This window comes from Podarcis erhardii (genome assembly GCF_964252035.2).
Source record: "Podarcis erhardii genome assembly, chromosome: 7".
In the NCBI taxonomy this organism is placed as follows: Eukaryota; Metazoa; Chordata; class Lepidosauria; order Squamata; family Lacertidae; genus Podarcis; species Podarcis erhardii.
The window spans coordinates 74,286,810-74,307,874 of NC_138511.1; the positions used below are offsets into that span (position 1 = coordinate 74,286,810).

General features: G+C 46.8%; 1 protein-coding gene across 1 annotated transcript; it reads left to right on the forward strand.

The window, feature by feature from the left end:
* The first annotated feature begins 47 nt into the window (after window positions 1-47).
* Window positions 48-20,215, forward strand: LOC309345544 (IgGFc-binding protein-like). The gene is made up of 17 exons (XM_081868621.1): window positions 48-828; window positions 1,232-1,799; window positions 2,669-3,255; window positions 3,905-4,478; window positions 4,899-5,098; window positions 5,558-5,699; window positions 6,241-6,581; window positions 7,104-7,677; window positions 8,036-8,640; window positions 9,046-9,613; window positions 10,470-11,056; window positions 11,706-12,279; window positions 12,700-12,899; window positions 13,354-13,495; window positions 14,990-15,228; window positions 17,144-17,427; window positions 19,210-20,215. Exons 1-17 carry the CDS (start codon window positions 286-288, stop codon window positions 19,217-19,219), a joined length of 6,738 nt encoding a protein of 2,245 aa, XP_081724747.1. The 5' UTR covers window positions 48-285; the 3' UTR covers window positions 19,220-20,215.
* The last annotated feature ends 850 nt before the right edge of the window (window positions 20,216-21,065 follow it).

Here is a 21,065-nt window from a genome sequence, read left to right on the forward strand (position 1 = left end):
TTCTTAAAGTGGTCTAAAAGTGCTATGAATGCATAGTTGGGATGTGATCCAATATAAATGCACAGTAGTGCACTCAGTGTAGGAACTGGGTGGCAGGGCAGAAGACCAGGCTATCATTCTCAAGATTTGTATTAGGAATCCACCTGCTGTGTTAGTCCATGTTGCCAGTAGGGTCAATATAACATCACCACTGTGACCCACCCACCCCTTCTCTTCCCTACAGATCTGGACTGCCCTCCGAACAGCCAGTACCAAATCTGTGGAACAGCTTGCCCAGCCACCTGCATGGATGACCAAATTCAAGGGCCAAAGCTTTGCCCAGCTGTGTGTGTCGAAGGCTGCCAGTGCCTTGAGGGTTTTGTGCTGAGCCAAGGATCATGCATCCCCAAGAGCAGCTGCGGTTGTCTGTATGAAGGGCGCCCCTATGCCCCCAATGAGGCTTTCTGGGCGGATGACATGTGCCAGAAGCGTTGTGTGTGCAACCCGACCAGGAGGGTGGTGGAGTGTGCAGCTAGTGCTTGCAAACCAACGGAATGGTGCCAAGTGGTCAAAGGCGTGCGGGGATGCTATCCGACTGGGAACAGCACCTGCTCTGCATCCGGGGATCCCCACTACTTGAGCTTTGACAAAAAGAGATTTGATTTCCAAGGGCCCTGTGCCTATGTGCTTGCTGAGGTTTTCAACGGACCCCTGGAACTGGAAGGGTTCAGCGTCTATGTTCAAAATGAATACCGGGGAAATACTGCTGTGACCTGGACCCGGAGTGTTCAAGTCAACGTCTATGATGTTGAGATTATAGTCAGCAGGCAATATTCTGGCAAAGTCTTGGTAAGTCTGGCTAACAGTGGGATATCATTATGGTGGGACTCCCTCTGGTGCCATTTGCAGAGGACTCTTGTGTTGTGGCCACTGTCCGTTGGCTGAGAGCCAATGAAAACTAATTCTGACCACATCCTCCTCCCTATTAAGTTGTGGAAGGACCACACTGGGACATATACCAGTGGGAGTTTGGCTTTCCAACCAGGCAAGAGCACTCAAGGGGGGTGCAAATCAGGGGCTGGGTGTGTGAACGCAGAAAGGTCAAAGGTGTCAGATAGAGACTTGAACGGCCACACTAGACCCCTGGACTGGAGTTTGCCACACCTCCTGTTGAGATTATGGGGGTGGGAAACAAGAGCTCCAAATATCCTTTTCATTTTTTCAACAGCAGCGTCTTCTCCTGTCTTCCTAGGTCGAAGGCTTGCTCACCTTCCTTCCCTATAGTGCAGCTGGAGGAAGAATCAAGTTATATAGGAGGGGCCAGGATGCTGTGATTGAGACTTACTTTGGCCTCGTAGTGACCTTTAACTGGGACAGCAAGGTGTCAGTCACGGTGCCCAACACCTATGCCGACATCCTGCGTGGCCTGTGTGGAAACTTCAACGGGAACCCTGAAGATGATGCCCTTGTGCCTGGGAGCATTCTCATTCCGGATAGGCCAGTATTTGGCGGCAGTGGAATTGAGAACATTGACCCAAAATGCAAGGAGATAGTGGACCCCAAATGCCCAGGGATAGAAGAATTAGCTGCCCAGCAGCGTGCAGCAGGCCAGGAATGTGGGCTTATTGTGGCCAAGGATGGGCCCTTCCGGGAGTGCCACGGCCAGGTTGATGAAGAGGGCGCCTTCCAAGATTGCATTTACGACTATTGTTTCTACAAGGGACGCTATGCCTTCATGTGCGCGGCCATCGCCAGCTATGCCGCAGACTGCCGAGCTGTTGGGGTCACCATATACCCCTGGAGGTCTGCAACCTTCTGCCGTGAGTGCTCCATTGTTTGAAGCAGCTCCTGTTAGGAAGGTCAAGTTCATTTTCAGCAGAGTCTAGGGGCAGATAATGAGAGGAGGGAACAGTGCAGATAAAAGAACAGTTTAGAAACAGGGGAGATGAAAGGAGAGAAGAAAGAGGTAACTCTCCAAGCCCACCAGACAGACTTTCATCATCTCCCTTCTATGTTTCTCTTTTAACAAAGAAATCACTCTCAAATTGTCCATATAAACGCACACACTCACATGTTTAATCAAAAAAATGTCTTGCCCAGGCTACAGGGCTTTAGACAGATCCAAGCAACCATCCTTTAAAGTTGCAAAAGTTCATAGTCAAATTCAAAATACAGTATGCTCTCTCCTGGAAAAGTGTGACAGGAAGAAGATGATTCCACATTCTATTGTTCCCCCTCCTGCCAGAACAGGTGAGAGAATATGATACCATACCATCCCCTGTTTGTGACTCTAGCAACCATGCACCTGTGATGTGGCTGCACATCAATCCTCTCTTAGCGGTGATGGCAGGATTCGTAGTGAGCAAGGGAGGGAGCTCAACAGTAGTTGGAGCCAGAAACAATGAGAAACAGAGACAACAAATTCTAGTTTTCTCCCCATCCTCCTCCTTGCAGGGTTTTACGGGGCAACACAAAGACTTAGGGGAAGGAGGCTGGCAGCTATTGCCACCCACTTCAATGGTTGGAAGTAAGAAGACACTCAGGTGGGGCTGGGTAAAGCCAGGCCGGGTTTGGTGGGGCAGGTCCACATTGTCCCGAATGGACAAGCCTCTACTGCTTTGTAGATGCAAGATTTGCACCAGACCACTAAAGCATAACATTGGCTAACCTCTCTGTTTTGCACTTGCAGCCCTACCCTGTCCGCTCAACAGTCACTATGACCATTGTGCCAAGGCCTGTGACCAGACCTGCAGCAGCCTGCATGTCCCGCCTCAATGCCCGGAGAAGTGCGAGGAGGGCTGTGTGTGCAATGAGGGCTTCGTCAAGAGTTCTGACACTTGCGTTCCTATGTCTGAGTGTGGCTGCTTCTACAAGGGACGCTACTATCCAGCCTTGGAAGATTTCTATCCAACTTGCGAGGAACGTTGCAGGTGCCAGGCTGGTGGAAATGTGGTGTGTGTTACCGCTCCCTGCACCCCCAATGAAGAATGCAAAACGGTGGAAGGGTTCCGCAAGTGCCACGCAGTTGGAAATGCCACATGCTCGGTGGTTGGTGACCTCTATCTGTCCTTCGATGGCCGAATAATTAACTTCCAGGGCACCTGCACCTACTTCTTGACCAAGCTGCAGAAGCCAACCCAGAGCTTGAAACCCTTAGTTGTTATTATCGAGAATGAGCCTTGGGGCAATGGGGAGATCACACTTCCCACGATGGTCTATGTGGAGGTCCTTGACAGGCAGCTTGTTTTGCTGAGGAACAAATGGGGAGTAGTGCTGGTGAGTCTCTTCATGCTGCCAAATCGACAAGCTTGGTGGGTGGGCATTCATCTCCTACTCTCTCTGTAGCCAGGATCAGGCCACCTGCTAATCATCCTGAGATATTTGCCTACGGGTTAGAAGATTGTTTTGGAGATAATTTGCTCATCATCCTTCTTTTAGGGCCAGAGTAGAAGGAGTAGTTTTCAGGCACATAACTACTGTTTGAATGGTTCTAAGAAGTCAACTGCAGATTTGGTAGCCCGATCCAAGTTTGTACCCTACTGGGTGAGTCTGTGCAGTAGGGAGGCCTAACACATCATCATCATCACCATCACCCCCACCCACTGCTAAACTTTCAAATCTGAATCATCCCCTCCCTGTGTTTGCTCCTTGCATTGGAAAAGAGATCCCATTTGAGTGAATGGAAGCTTTCCTTCTCTAGCCCAACAGAAATAGCAGCTGCAGATTACCCATCCTGTTTCAGGACTATGACAAAGCGCAAAAATGTTAAAGACCCTACCTCTCTCGCCGAGGTCCATTCCATATGAGCTTGCAATATATTTTCAAGTAGCCAGCTGCTAATTGTGTGAATGGCATCTTGGCTAGATTGGCCCTTATTCTGCATAGCACACCTTACTCAGTACGCCAATCCCCTTTATTTCTCCAGGTGGATGGAGTATTGCAGCGCCTACCTGTGAATCTTTTGTCTGGGCATCTCAGAATCTTTCAGCACGGGATCAGTATCACAATAGACTCCACTTTTGGCTTTGCACTGACCTACGACCTGTATTCCCACGTGAGGGTCACTATTCCCAGCATCTACCAGGACTACGTAGGTGGCTTGTGTGGGAACTACAATGGAGACCAGAGTGACGATCTTCAGCTCCCTGATGGCACCGTGGTCACTGATGTGAATGAATTTGGTGCCTCCTGGAAAATTCCAGTCGTTGGCGTACCCTGCACGGATGGGTGTGTTGCAGAGGGCTGCCCAGTTTGTGCGGAGGAGAAGAAAGAAGCTTTCAAACAGCCCAGCTCCTGTGGGCTTCTCACTGCATCCAATGGTCCATTCATTGCATGCCATGCCATAGTGAACCCCGAGCCATATCTGGACAACTGCATCAATGACCTGTGTGTAGGAGGTGGTGACCAACAGATCCTGTGCCAGAGCCTCCAGAGCTACATGAAAGCCTGCCAGGAGGCCAGGGTCACTATTGAGCCTTGGAGAAGTGCAACCTTCTGCCGTGAGTACCAAGAGACCCTTGATTCTGCTTTCCCTTCTTTCCAGTGGTGGTTGGTACCCACTGAGACAGGCAAGGCACAAGGCAAGGAGACTAGGAGTAAGTGGTGCCTGGGGCAATGACGGGCAGAGCCACTGCCGACTTGTTGTAAGTAAAAAGGTGTTGTAAGCAAGCAAGGACCACTTGGGGGCCGACTGAGGTTGTTGGGCTAGCATCTCATCATCTCTAACGGATCAACCTCCATTGCTTCCTTCCACTTCTCCAAGGGGTAGATCTCATTGGTGCTGTGACCTGGTCTTTTTGTTGACTAGCATTGCTCTGGCCAGCATCACATATGCCCATCCAAAGCAGGCAGGTTTAATTCTGCTGCTTCTGCTATATGAGGGACCCACCGATTAACCCTCTGTGTCCTTTTTCTTGCAGCCGTGACTTGCCCTGCCAACAGTTATTATACCACTTGTTCCAACATCTGTGAAACCAACTGTGCTGGACTGACTGACCACATTCGATGCCCGGAATACTGTGTCGAGGGCTGCCAGTGTGATCCTGGCTTCTTCTTTGATGGCCTCAAATGCATCTCCTTGGATGAGTGTGGCTGCTTTGAGCGTGGCAGATATTTCCCGGTATGTGGAGAGGGAGGCAATGGTGGTGATGGGGATAGTATTGGATTGCCTATACACAACCCTTTTTGTCGGCCGTCTCTGGTTAAACTATGGAATTCACTCCCACAAGAGGCAGTGGTGGCCACTAACTTGACTGGTTGTGAAAGAGGATTAGACATATTTCCAGAACAGAAAGCTATCCATGGCTATTAGTCACCATGGCTAGCTTCTATCTCTGCTGCTGGAGCGAGAATGTTGTTGTACTCAGATTTGGCTTGCAGACTTCCTATAGGGGTTCTTGTTGGCCACCATGGGAACAGAATTCTGGTCTCAATGCCCAGTGGCCAGATCAAGTCCAGCTCGTCTTAAGTTTTCAGTGATGGTTTCCTTTACTATGAAAATCTTTCTTTTCCAAGTGGTCCTAGGCTGTGTTCTCTGACCCTTTCCCCCCTTATGCTATTGTTATCTCTTGATCCGTAGCCTAATGAACCTGTGGTGCTCAATGACTGCAAGGAGAAATGCATCTGCACTGCAGCTGGAGGGTTCAGGTGTGAGGCCATCACTTGCCAAGGAGAAGAAACTTGTGAGGTGATCGATGGCATCATGCAATGCCACAAGAAAGGTGACTTGTGATGATTACTTTTCTCCATGTACAGAGGGATTTTTGGATGCCCTGTATTCTCTTGGATTCCTGCGAAATAGGCAAGGAGTGCTGGGCATTATGAATTCAACCCTCCACTGGTGGCAATGGGCACTTCCTTTGAAACGTAAAAAGCACTTTCAGAGAGGCAGTATTTGTCAAGACTGTAGCAGCACATAGAGACAGAATTGAACATTCCCTCCCCACGGTTCCAGAACTGTGTTGGCTCCTCAACGCTGCTCTGCAGGGAACAGTGATTCATTGTAGTCTTATAACAAGTTGTGAGAGATGTGACCCCCTCATATGTTTGCTTGCAGAATTTTTAAATTATTATTCTCTTCTTTCATTTTTAAAGTAGGGTTTCCAATTCTGAATCCCTGGATTTAGGGATATTAGATGCAATAGTGTATCAGAAGTTAGAAACCAGATATTCTTTCAATAATATTAATAATGATGATGTAGGAAGCTTTCCTTCAACTCCAATAGGTTTTCAGGCAACTAAGTTTCTCCCCCCTGTCCTTAGTTGTACCACCACCCAGCTGTACCATTGTAAAGTGCCGAAGAGGCATGGTGTGCAAGATGATAAATGGTCAACCGCACTGTGTGCCATCCTCTAATGCTACCTGCTGGGCAATGGGTGACCCGCACTACAACACTTTTGACGGACGCAAGTATGACTTCCAAGGCACTTGCACCTATACTATTGTCAAGACACGTGCTGAAACCTTTGGACTCCCATCTTTCCATATCTTTGCCAAGAATGAAAACCGGGGGAACAAAGCAGTGTCCTATGTGACCGTGGTGACAACTGAGGTTTATGGGTATACCATCACCATGACCAGATCAGAAATTGGTTTTGTACAGGTGAGTATTGATCGATTCAGAGTTGATTCAGAAGGCGAGTTCAATGCCACTTACGAGTTCATGACGGCCATGTGAGCTGATAGTTACTCTGCATGTTCAAGTTGTAAAACAAAAGACTGGTGACATTTTTAGACCCCGCCATCTTGACCTATGAGACATCTTTACATATAAGCCACCAGCAAATTTGTACCTGGCATTGCTAGGGAAGCAGAAGAAACCAAAGGATCAGTGCAGCTTCTAAAGGTTCCTTCCATGATTCAAAATGCCAGCCACTCATATCCAAAGAAAGAGGAAAACCTGCTCATGGATCTGAGGAACAAACATGTCCAATTTGGTTCAAATCCATGCAGTTTTTTAAGGTTCATGGCATCCAGATGGTGTCCAATCGTATCCAAAAACAGCCAAAACTTGTAGCCCAATAGATGGAGAAGCAGGCTTAGCTTAGTTTAGTTTAGCTTCTGCTGCTACACATGAGCAAAAAGTGATTTTACCCTCTTATGTCTTTCTTCCTCTGTAATACAGGTCAATGGTATCCGGGCACACTTGCCCATTTATCTGAAGGGTGGGAACTTGCAAATTTTGCAGGTTGGCACCTCTGTCATACTTTCCACGGACTTCCAGCTGAAGGTATCTTACGACTGGAGTCACCATCTCCGTGTCACCATCAGCAGTGCTTATCAGGAGGCTGTCAGTGGCCTATGTGGGAATTATAATGAGAATCCCAGCGATGACTTCGAAACCCCTGCAGGCACCACAGCCCCTAACATTCTGGCCTTTGGTGAAAGCTGGGTGGTGACGACTATTGGCAGCCTTTGCTGGCATGATTGCAATGGGCCATGCAAGCCTTGTGAATCCGATCAGGCCCAGAGGTATGAGTCAGAGGCCTACTGTGGTCTGCTAACCAAGGTTTCCAATGGCCCCTTTGCTTTTTGCCATGCCAAGGTGCCCCCCACAATCTACTTTACAAACTGTGTGTTTGACGTCTGCTCCACTGAAGGCAACAAACAGTCCTTGTGTGATGCCCTGGCAGCCTATGCCGATGCCTGCCAGAGCGAGGGAGCCCAAATTGGTGACTGGAGAAGGGACTCTGGATGCTGTGAGTATGCAAAGCATGGAAAAGAAGGGGATGAACTAACTGAAGGGGGCCTTGTTTCAGATGGGGGTCTTAAAGGTGAGCGGTCTCCTAAATAACAAGCCACCGTTCCCAGGATTCTCTGGGGGAAACCATAATTCTTACAGTGGTCTAAAAGTGCTATGAATGCATAGTTGGGATGTGATCCAATATAAATGCACAGTAGTGCACTCAGTGTAGGAACTGGGTGGCAGGGCAGAAGACCAGGCTCTCAGTCTCAAGATTTGTATTCAGAATCCACCTGCTGTGTTAGTCCATGTTGCCAGTAGGGTCAATATAACATCACCACTGTGACCCACCCAACCCCTTCTCTTCCCTACAGACCTGGACTGCCCTCCGAACAGCCAGTACCAAATCTGCGGAACAGCCTGCCCAGCCACCTGCATGGATGACCAAATTCAAGGGCCAAAGCTTTGCCCAGCTGTGTGTGTCGAAGGCTGCCAGTGCCTTGAGGGTTTTGTGCTGAGCCAAGGATCATGCATCCCCAAGAGCAGCTGCGGTTGTCTGTACGAAGGGCGCCCCCATGCCCCCAATGAGGCTTTCTGGGCGGATGACATGTGCCAGAAGCGTTGTGTGTGCAACCCGGCCAGTAGGGTGGTGGAGTGTGCAGCTAGTGCTTGCAAACCAACGGAACGGTGCCAAGTGGTCAAAGGCGTGCGGGGATGCTATCCGACTGGGAACAGCACCTGCTCTGCATCTGGGGATCCCCACTACTTGAGCTTTGACAAAAAGAGATTTGATTTCCAAGGGCCCTGTGCCTATGTGCTTGCTGAGGTTTTCAATGGACCCCTGGAACTGGAAGGGTTCAGCGTCTATGTTCAAAATGAATACCGGGGAAATACTGCTGTGACCTGGACCCGGAGTGTTCAAGTCAACGTCTATGATCTTGAGATTATAGTCAGCAGGCAATATTCTGGCAAAGTCTTGGTAAGTCTGGCTAACAGTGGGATATCATTATGATAGTGATTAGTCCCCTCTGGTGCAATTTGAAGAGGACTGTTGCGTTGTGGCCACTGTCCACTGGCTGAGAGCCAACGAAAACTAATTCTGACCACATCCTCCTTCCTATTAAGTTGTGGAAGGACCACACTGGGGCATATACCAGTGGGAGTTTGGCTTTCCAACCAGGCAAGAGCACTCAAGGGGGCAAATCGGGGGTTGGGTGTGTGAATACAGAACGGTCAAAGGTGTCAGATAGAGACTTGCGTGGCCACACTAGACCCCTGGACTGGAGTTTGCCACACTTCCTCTTGAGATGATGGGGGCGGGAAACAAGAGCCCCAAATATCCTTTTCATTTTTTCAACAGCAGCATCTTCTCCTGTCTTCCTAGGTTGAAGGCTTGCTCACCTTCCTTCCCTATAGTGCAGCTGGAGGAAGAATCAAGTTATATAGGAGGGGCCAGGATGCTGTGATTGAGACTTACTTTGGCCTTGTGGTGACCTTTAACTGGGACAGCAAGGTGTCAGTCACAGTGCCCAACACCTATGCCAACATCCTGCGTGGCCTGTGTGGAAACTTCAACGGGAACCCTGAAGATGATGCCCTTGTGCCTGGGAGCATTCTCATTCCCGATAGGCCAGTATTTGGCGGCAGTGGAATTGAGAACATTGACCCAAAATGCAAGGAGATAGTGGACCCCAAATGCCCAGGGATAGAAGAATTAGCTGCCCAGCAGCGTGCAGCAGGCCAGGAATGTGGGCTTATTGTGGCCAAGGATGGGCCCTTCCGGGAGTGCCATGGCCAGGTTGACGAAGAGGGCGCCTTCCAAGATTGCATTTACGACTATTGTTTCTACAAGGGACGCTATGCCTTCATGTGTGCGGCTATCGCCAGCTATGCCGCAGACTGCCGAGCTGTTGGGGTCACCATATACCCCTGGAGGTCTGCAACCTTCTGCCGTGAGTGCTCCATTGTTTGAAGCAGTTCCTCCTGGGAAGGGCAAGTTCATTTCCAGCAGAGTCTAGGGGCAGATAATGAGAGGAGGGAACAGTGCAGATAAAAGAACAGTTTAGAAACAGGGGAGAAGAAAGGAGAGAAGAAAGAGGTAACTCTCCAAGCTCACCAGACAGTCTTTCATCATCTCCCTTCTATGTTTCCCTTTTAACAAAGAAATCATGCTCAAATTGTCTATATAAATGCACATGCTCACACGTTTAGTCAAATATATGTCTTGCCCAGGCTACAGGGCTTTAGACAGATCCAGGCAACCATCCTTTAAAGTTGCAAAAGTTCATAGTCCAATTCAAAATACATTGTGCTGGAAAAGTGTGACAGGAAGATTCCGCTTTCTATTGTTCCCCCTCCTGCCGGAAAAGGTGAGAGAATATGATATCATAACATCCCCTGTTTGTGACTCTAGCAACCATGCACCTGTGATGTGGCTGCACATCAATCCTCTCTTAGCGGTGATGGCAGGATTCGTAGTGAGCAAGGGAGGGAGCTCAACAGTAGTTGGAGCCAGAAACAATGAGAAACAGAGACAACAAATTCTAGTTTTCTCCCCATCCTCCTCCTTGCAGGGTTTTACGGGGCAACACAAAGACTTAGGGGAAGGAGGCTGGCAGCTATTGCCACCCACTTCAATGGTTGGAAGTAAGAAGACACTCAGGTGGGGCTGGGTAAAGCCAGGCCGGGTTTGGTGGGGCAGGTCCACATTGTCCCGAATGGACCAGCCTCTACTGCTTTGTAGATGCAAGATTTGCACCAGACCACTAAAGCATAACATTGGCTCACCTCTCTGTTTTGCACTTGCAGCCCTACCCTGTCCGCTCAACAGTCACTATGACCATTGCGCCAAGGCCTGTGACCAGACCTGCAGCAGCCTGCATGTCCCGCCTCAATGCCCGGAGAAGTGCGAGGAGGGCTGTGTGTGCAATGAGGGCTTCGTCAAGAGTTCTGACACTTGCGTCCCTATGTCTGAGTGTGGCTGCTTCTACAAGGGACGCTACTATCCAGCCTTGGAAGATTTCTATCCAACTTGCGAGGAACGTTGCAGGTGCCAGGCTGGTGGAAATGTGGTGTGTGTTACCGCTCCCTGCACCCCCAATGAAGAATGCAAAACGGTGGAAGGGTTCCGCAAGTGCCACGCAGTTGGAAATGCCACATGCTCGGTGGTTGGTGACCTCTATCTGTCCTTCGATGGCCGAATAATTAACTTCCAGGGCACCTGCACCTACTTCTTGACCAAGCTGCAGAAGCCAACCCAGAGCTTGAAACCCTTAGTTGTTATTATCGAGAATGAGCCTTGGGGCAATGGGGAGATCACACTTCCCACGATGGTCTATGTGGAGGTCCTTGACAGGCAGCTTGTTTTGCTGAGGAACAAATGGGGAGTAGTGCTGGTGAGTCTCTTCATGCTGCCAAATCGACAAGCTTGGTGGGTGGGCATTCATCTCCTACTCTCTCTGTAGCCAGGATCAGGCCACCTGCTAATCATCCTGAGATATTTGCCTACGGGTTAGAAGATTGTTTTGGAGATAATTTGCTCATCATCCTTCTTTTAGGGCCAGAGTAGAAGGAGTAGTTTTCAGGCACATAACTACTGTTTGAATGGTTCTAAGAAGTCAACTGCAGATTTGGTAGCCCGATCCAAGTTTGTACCCTACTGGGTGAGTCTGTGCAGTAGGGAGGCCTAACACATCATCATCATCACCATCACCCCCACCCACTGCTAAACTTTCAAATCTGAATCATCCCCTCCCTGTGTTTGCTCCTTGCATTGGAAAAGAGATCCCATTTGAGTGAATGGAAGCTTTCCTTCTCTAGCCCAACAGAAATAGCAGCTGCAGATTACCCATCCTGTTTCAGGACTATGACAAAGCGCAAAAACGTTAAAGACCCTACCTCTCTCGCCGAGGTCCATTCCATATGAGCTTGCAATATATTTTCAAGTAGCCAGCTGCTAATTGTGTGAATGGCATCTTGGCTAGATTGGCCCTTATTCTGCATAGCACACCTTACTCAGTACGCCAATCCCCTTTATTTATCCAGGTGGATGGAGTATGGCAACGCCTCCCTGTGAATCTTTTGTCTGGGCAACTTAGAATCTTTCAGCACGGGATCAGTATCACAATAGACTCCACCTTTGGCTTTGCACTGACCTACGACCTGTATTCCCACGTGAGGGTCACTATTCCCAGCATCTACCAGGACTACGTAGGTGGCTTGTGTGGGAACTACAATGGAGACCAGAGTGACGATCTTCAGCTCCCTGATGGCACCGTGGTCACTGATGTGAATGAATTTGGTGCCGCCTGGAAAATTTCAGTCCTCGGTGTATCCTGCATGGATGGGTGTGGTGCAGAGGGCTGCTCAGTTTGTGCGGAGGAGAAGAAAGATGCTTTCAAACAGCCCAGCTCCTGTGGGCTTCTCACTGCATCCAATGGTCCATTCATTGCATGCCATGCCATAGTGAACCCCGAGCCATATCTGGACAACTGCATCAATGACCTGTGTGTAGGAGGTGGTGACCAACAGATCCTGTGCCAGAGCCTCCAGAGCTACATGAAAGCCTGCCAGGAGGCCAGGGTCACTATTGAGCCTTGGAGAAGTGCAACCTTCTGCCGTGAGTACCAAGAGACCCTTGATTCTGCTTTCCCTTCTTTCCAGTGGTGGTTGGTACCCACTGAGACAGGCAAGGCACAAGGCAAGGAGACTAGGAGTAAGTGGTGCCTGGGGCAATGACGGGCAGAGCCATTGCCGACTTGTTGTAAGTAAAAAGGTGTTGTAAACAAGCAAGGACCATTTGGGGGCCGACTGAGGTTGTTGGGCTAGCATCTCATCATCTCTAACGGATCAACCTCCATTGCTTCCTTCCACTTCTCCAAGGGGTAGATCTCATTGGTGCTGTGATCTGGTCTTTTTGTTGACTAGCATTGCTCTGGCCAGCATCACATATGCCCATCCAAAGCAGGCAGGTTTAATTCTGCTGCTTCTGCTATATGAGGGACCCACCGATTAACCCTCTGTGTCCTTTTTCTTGCAGCCGTGACTTGCCCTGCCAACAGTTATTATACCACTTGTTCCAACATCTGTGAAACCAACTGTGCTGGACTGACTGACCACATTCGATGCCCGGAATACTGTGTCGAGGGCTGCCAGTGTGATCCTGGCTTCTTCTTTGATGGCCTCAAATGCATCTCCTTGGATGAGTGTGGCTGCTTTGAGCGTGGCAGATATTTCCCGGTATGTGGAGAGGGAGGCAATGGTGGTGATTGGGATAGTATTGGATTGCCTATACACAACCCTTTTTGTCGGCCGTCTCTGGTTAAACTATGGAATTCACTCCCACAAGAGGCAGTGGTGGCCACTAACTTGACTGGTTGTGAAAGAGGATTAGACATATTTCCAGAACAGAAAGCTATCCATGGCTATTAGTCACCATGGCTAGCTTCTATCTCTGCTGCTGGAGCGAGAATGTTGTTGTACTCAGATTTGGCTTGCAGACTTCCTATAGGGGTTCTTGTTGGCCACCATGGGAACAGAATTCTGGTCTCAATGCCCAGTGGCCAGATCAAGTCCAGCTCTTCTTAAGTTTTCAGTGATGGTTTCCTTTACTATGAAAATCTTTCTTTTCCAAGTGGTCCTAGGCTGTGTACCAGTGTACCCCTGTATACCAGTGTTATCTCTTGATCCCTAGCCTAATGAACCTGTGGTACTCAATGACTGCAAGGAGAAATGCATCTGCACTGCAGTTGGAGGGTTCAGGTGTGAGGCCATCACTTGCCAAGGAGAAGAAACTTGCGAGGTGATCGATGGCATCATGCGATGCAACAGGATAGGTAACTTTTGATGATTGCTTGTTCTTGTGAACAGAGGGGTAAACACTGTTGGATTCTCTATATTTTCTTGGGTTCCTTATTGACAGGGCATTATAGATTCAGCCCTCCATTGGTGCCACTGGGAACTTCCTTTGAAATTTTAAAAAAGCACTTTTCAGGGTTGTTCAGTCCCCAGCAACTCCAGGTCAACCACGAAATGTCATAGAATCATAGAATCATAGAGTTGGAAGATACCACAAGGGCCATCGAGTCCAACCCCCTGCCAATCAGGAAACACCATCAGAGCACTCCTGACATATGGTTGTCAAGCCTCTGCTTAAAGACCTCCAAAGAAGGAGACTCCACCACACTCCTTGGCAGCAAATTCCACTGTCAAACAGCTCTTACTGTCAGGAAGTTCTTCCTAATGTTTAGGTGGAATCTTTTTTCTTGTAGTTTGGAACCATTGCTCCGTGTCCGCTTCTCTGGAGCAGCAGAAAACAACCTTTCTCCCTCCTCTATGTGACATCCTTTTATATATTTGAACATGGCTATCATATCACCCCTTAACCTCCTCTTCTCCAGGCTAAACATGCCCAGCTCCCTTAGCCGTTCCTCATAAGGCATCGTTTCCAGGCCTTTGACCATTTTGGTTGCCCTCCTCTGGACACGTTCCAGTTTGTCAGTGTCCTTCTTGAACTGTGGTGCCCAGAACTGGACACAGTACTCCAGGTGAGGTCTGACCAGAGCAGAATACAGTGGCACTATTACTTCCCTTGATCTAGATGCTATACTCCTATTGATGCAGCCCAGAATTGCATTGGCTTTTTTTAGCTGCTGCGTCACACTGTTGGCTCATGTCAAGTTTGTGGTCAACCAAGACTCCTAGATCCTTTTCACACGTACTGCTCTCAAGCCAGGTGTCACCCATCTTGTATTTGTGCCTCTCATTTTTTTGCCCAAGTGCAATACTTTACATTTCTCCCTGTTAAAATTCATCTTGTTTGTTTTGGCCCAGTTCTCTAATCTGTCAAGGTCGTTTTGAAGTGTGATCCTGTCCTCTGGGGTGTTAGCCACCCCTCCCAGTTTGGTGTCATCTGCAAATTTGATCATGTCCCTTGCCTGAAATCTTGGAATGCCACTGCCAGTGAGCATAGACAACATATTGCTAGATGGACCAATGGCTCTGACTATTGCAGTTTCCAATGTTTCTAAGTAGGGAGTCACAGTTCACAGTGCCACAATAAATGGTTATTTACAAAATAGAAAAGGCTTCAAGGGGAGCAACAAAGATTATAAAATGTCTTATCTAGAAAGTCTAAAAGAACTGGTTATGTTGAATCTAGTAAAGAGAAGACTAAGGAGGAAGCAGATCTCTTAAACTACTAGTTCCAAATAGTTCCTCTTCCACATAGAAGAGGGCAATGTCCTGGTTTCATCCTGCCCCAGAAGGCTTAGGCTTTTGAAATTCCATACACTTCAGGTTGTATATTTTCAAACTTATCTTCCCAACAGAGTCCCGCTGCTCCCTGATGCCTGGAGCTCAGCTATCCACCTTTGATGGCCTTTCTGGGAAAGTCCCTGCTCCTGGCACCTTTCAGCTGACTTCCCTTTGTGACTTCAACTCTGATTATTGGTTCCGTGTGATTGTGGAAGTTTCGTCATGTCCACCCAATGGAGTAGTCACTGCCAACTTGCTCTATTTCTTCTACAAGGGTCTATTTATTACTGTGAATAGACAGAAGGAGGCCTGGGTAAGTAGAAAGCTGACTAAGAAAGGAAGAAGTTTTACTTACGTATTAAAATATTTATTTATACAATATTTATTTTATTATCCCCCACTTTGCCATGACTTTGGGTCAGTCACTGTATTATAAACATCATCACCACAACCACTTTAGTTGTATGCCGCTTCCCCCCCCCTCTCTCTCTCACACACACAAAATTATGCTCAAACTGGCTTATGAGAACACAACATCATAAAATCAACAATTGCAATAATAATTTCATATTAACAGCCATAATAAAGAAGCAACGTAAGGTAAATGTAATGGCAAATAAAACCCCTCACCAACATTTTCATAGTATCAATGTTGCAACATTACTCCTCCTAGCAGTAGCAAAAATGACAAGGATGTTTGAACAGTTTCACCTTGGTCCTGGATGTTTTAGCCTAGGCTTGCCATACGTCTGGAAAATTATGGTCATGCCAGCAAATTGGACACCTAAAATGGTGTCCAGGGGGAATTTTTTGAATTTTAAGAGATGTCAGGAATTTCCCAGACGTATGGCAACCCGGGTTCTGTTTTGTTTTTTGCCCCCCCCCCGGATCTCTTGAGTTGAAATGCTCCACATCTGTCAGGAAAGGAATTCTGAGCAGGGAGGGTTTTGTTTTTGTGTGTGCATTAAGCATTCTGTCTCTCTCTCTCTGAGGCTAGCTCAGCATGAGACTCTTAATCTCAGGGTTGTGGGTTTGAGTCCCATGTGTTGGGTGAAAGATTCCTGCATTTCAGGGGGTTGGACGAGATGATCCTAAGGGTCCCTTCCAACTCTGCAAATCTAAATCTAAAATCTCTCCCTTTGTGAAGGAGTCCATAACAGCCCAGCTTTGCAGAACTGAAATATGCCACCCAGGGCCTAGCCAGAAAGAGGAAGCTTCCTTAAAAAATAATAATAACAAAACCAAAGTTCAAAAACTATGGTGGTTTCCTAAAAAAGAAATTTTACTTTTTGAAATATGGCAAGCCTATTTTAGCCACTACTACTATGTCAGCTACAATTATCCAAGGATAAAATTAGTCTGATCAAATGCCTAGGCCTCAGCTTCCCCAAAGAATCACTGCCCCTTTGGTATCACCATTCAGGCACCAGTTCATCTCATGATGTTAGTCACATTCACTCTTCTGCAGCAGCTTCTTACAAGGCTTCCAAAAATACGGGGTGGGATAGCTAACCTACCTCACAAGGTTTCTTACCCACAGCAGCAGCTTCTTACAAGGCTTCCAAAAATACGGGGTGGGATAGCTAACCTACCTCACAAGGTTTATGAGGCTAAAATGAGGGGCCTGGGGCAGAGAATCATGTACAACACCATACGGTTCTTGGAGAAAAGGTAGGATATAAATGTAATCAAACATGAGGCCCTTAACAGAGCTGTTCTAGGTGCCCTTGGAAAATGAAAGATGCTGTCCCAGGGCCCTCCTTGTCTGGGTTTCCATCTGGGCATTCCCTTGATCTGAACTGGAATTTCCATCACAATGTGGGTAAGAAACAAAAACAAAACATGGCTGCCACCACAAAAATCATGGTATTCATGGGGACCAGCAGCATTCGCCTAACCACTCCATGTGGTGGTGCAGGGTCTAGCCCCCAAGGCTGCTCTCAGTCATCAACAAATCAGTATACTCTGCAGGAATGAGGAACCTATGACCCTTCAGATGTTAATGGACTCCAGCTCCCATCATCCCAAAACCATGACCAATGATAAAAGATGATGGGAGTTGTAATTCCACAACCTCTGGTTGGCCACATGTACCCCATCCCCAATCTTCCAGATTAAACCAGTTAAACCTTATAGCTCTAGTCTGAAGACAAGCACTTGGAAGAGAACCCTGTTTCACTGTATGCTTCTCTTTTCTCTGTCCTGTTTAACTATTTTGTGTGTTTCAGGTGAATGGGCTGCCAGTTCAGATCCCATCCAAAATCACAGAGTCAATAATACTTAATATGTCTGGTGAAGTCATCACCCTGAGTTCGCCTCAAGTTGAAGTAAACCTGAACCTAGCTGGAGGGGTGCAGGTGACTGCTAGTCCAGATTTGAAAGGACAAGTATGTGGGGCGTGTGGAAACTTCAATAATGATCAGACGGATGACCTAATTGGCCCAAATGAAGTGAAAGTAATTGATGTTCCTGGGTTGTTGACATCTTGGACAGCCAGAGATTTCACCCCCTGGTAAGTTAGCTTTTAAATGCTCCTCCTTGTGGATGACTGAATGGAGGCCATCAAAAAGAGCTACGCTGACAATTGCAAAAGCATGTTGGTGATATGGTGCCCCATAAGAGGTTCCAAATCTCTCTATCTCTCTCCTTCCCTCCCCACATTTCACCACCAAGATGATCCAATTCAAAAGTTTGTCTGTAACACAGCAATCCAGATTTTTTGCTGCCACCACCAAGAACTTGGCAGCTTTCTACTTGGCTCCACTGGTGGGGAAGGCAGTAGCAGGCCCTCTAGTGGAGTAAAAAATGTGTTGGATTCTATCTAAACCACAAAACCATAAAGCTAACAAAATTAGAGTGATGAAAAATTGGAATGTGGTCTGACAGACTATTTTATTAAAACTGGATGAGATCCAGCTAATTGGATCTTCAGAAATGCCCTGGAATTCTACAGTCCCTTGCAAGTGATGGGATTCAAATATATATGTGGAGTTCCCAACTGGAATGGTTTACCCATTCATTTCAGTGGAAGCAACTCTTCTCTGTTCTCATGGGTATGGGTAGGTAGTATTGCCCCTTCTATTGACATGAATGGGAAAACCTGTATGAAATGAAGAGCGCACCAGGTGAGGCAAGCCATATGGGCTTCTTTCATAAATGTTCTGTGCTTTTCTGTCAGCAAACTTAGATACACCCCCACCCACCAACATTCACCCCTAACAAGCCCCACAAGGCAATTAACAAGAAGAAAATGATATACAATAACAAAGTTAAAATACAACATTCATTACTAAGAACAGCAGAGAAAATTAAATTGGTTGACTTTGAAGGGTGTCCAAAAATTCTCCTTAAATAACCATAAAATGACTTAGAAAAGGGAAAATAAACCACTGTGAAGAACCACTGTGATATGACTTCTTAATTAGTATCTTATCAAATTGTGCCATGGTCAGATTTCTCGAGCACTTGAATCAACTCCTTTTGTGTGTGTCGCCCAATATGCATCTTGCAAATTATTTTACTGTGCAACATGTTCCAGTTATTCATCAATGCACAAAACAAGGTTTCAGGCAACAAGGCTTGTGGTGGGCCTGGGCCAAGTTCCTCTAGCAGACGTCTCTGACAGGAGCAGTTGGGCCTAGCTGCCCTTTTGATTTGGAGAAGGGAAGTAGCTCAGTGGCAGAGCATCTACTTTAAATGCAGAAGGTTTCATGTTCAATTCCTGGTGCCTTCAGGCAGGACTGGGGAAAACTCCTATCTGAACCCCTGCTGTCACTCATGGTACATACAATTGAGCTAGATGGACCAATGGTCTGACTCGGAATAAGGCAACTTCCTATGTTCTCATGATGCCGCAGAGAAACACTATAATCATGTGTGTTCTGGAAATTAAGAAGTAGGTAGATCCAGGCACATGGCAGTGCACAGAATCCTGGCAAGAAAGAAAGAAAGAAAGAAAGAAAGAAAGAAAGAAAGAAAGAAAGAACACCAAGGGAGCACAGGGCTTCCCCTGCTGCCTTGAATGGGAGCAAACTCAGCAATTATTATATTAGGAGCTTCACTGAATTTACTAAAGTATTGTTTGGTCTAGCAATGCCACCAGGTGGGACTTGAGGGTGGAAGTCTATAGCTCCACTCAGTATGGTGGACTGGAGGGATCCCAAACAGAAAAGGTGACATTTCGAAGGACCTAAAAAAGAGATGTTCCATAAGACCATTGTTTTGCCAAACTGCACTACTGTTTCAGTTCATTTTATGTTCTAACTGCTACTTTCTCTCTCTTTTTCCTTCTCAGTGTGGAGTGAGAGAAGATTCACTTGGTAAACTGAAAGTTCCAGACTGAAGCTATTGAATTATACTAAGGGGAAACTGGTGTTTGGGAGAATGGTGAAATGATGAATTTAATCCTATAATTTGGGTAATCCTTGACAAAATCTCATTAGAATGATTTTGTTCAGTAAATCTATTTCTTCAGATCTTTTAATTAAAGGTATGTGAGAGGGAACAGATTATGCCTAATAAAGACATCTGGCTTACTTTTGCCTTAATCTCTCTTGAGTCTAAATATGTAACAATGACTTGGATGAATACCTGGGGGGGGGGGGTAGGTTTCCCTCAGCACTGTTCCTGGGAAAGTTTTGAAAGAAGGCTAGGCATAGCTTTCTGTATTTTGATCCCCTCACTGAAAGTTAAAAAATACTCCTCAGGTCACTATTTATTAATTAATTAATGTATTACCCACTGTTTGCCAGCAAGCCCCAGGGTGGACTACAACAATTTAAATTTCAGAATTAAAAACAGTTAAAATAGATTACCATCACAGGAAGTCCTGAAAGCACACATCTCTTGTGTCAAAGGCTAGATTAAAGAGGTGCTTCAATTTATGTTTTTATTTAAACATTGCATTATCAGGGGGCCTTACGATAAACACAGTCAACTGTACAATAAAATCAAATGGCAAACATGTGAATAGATTGAAGCAGCTGCTCCCTGAAACCAACACAAAGAGTTTTAAGGCACAGGCAAGAATAAATTAAAAGCATTTGGAAAATGGAACCAGGCCAGCCTCTCTGAGGAAATGTTTCAGTCAGGACACTGCTGTTGAACAGGCCCTTCAGTACACCACCCATGACAGTCTCCTCAGGTTGACTAGCAGTTAAACTAACTGAGGAACAAGATGAATTTTCCAGAACAGGGCAGTAGATTGTGCCGTGAGTAATTCAGTTCACGCACTGCACGTATTAGCTGAAATGCACCTGCAATGGTTGAAGGTAGTTTGCTTTCTGATACAAAGGACAAGATGGCACCCCCCCCACCCCACTTACCCATTTCATGTTCCAGACTGGCAGTTGAATCTTAACCTCAGCGTTGGTGGCAGGATAATATTCCTCACTGCCCAGATTATGAGATACCATGTGGACACTGAGGGGAATTATTGGGGATTCAGGAAAGGTGGCTGTTGCTGCTGCCCTCCCTGGTTAACTTCTGCCTAATTGTAGGGCCATCCCCACTCTGAGGTAAAATTTCTGAGGTAAATAAAAACAACAAAAAGCTATGTAAAGGAAGAACCTCAAATATTACTTCATGCTTGTGATGATATATCACACCCTTAGAACCTCTTGCATATGTCACCTAGCGGTGTTAGTTGTATGGAATCTGCTTATTCAAAACATGTGTCACATTTGCCTCTGAGAAGTTGGAGAGCGATAACCTCCATTTTGTGTATCAGATGCAAGCTGTCTGTCATGAAACAATCCCTAGGCTCTGCTGCCTGGAGCTCTGAGGAAGCTTTGTCTTTTCACTCTGACTGAACTCACCGCCATTAGCAATATTCCTTTCTTATCTTGTCCCCAGTTTCCCCCCTGCCACAGTTGACAATGAAATGTGATACTGTGACCAGAGGGCCTCCATCTTTCCCTGTACCTGAGACCACCTAGTTTCGTTTGCTGTGGAGCCACATGAACGGGCGTGTTGTGGGCACAGAAGAGATAATGTCCCGCTCATTTCAGTTTGTATGAACGTGTTGTTTGGAAGAGTGTAATGCAGCACAAAACCCAAAGTAACATAAAACCCTAAGAAAATTTATTTTTATTTAACAAAGTTTTTATACACTGCTTGATTGTAGTAGAACCTCTAAGCAATTTACAAGAA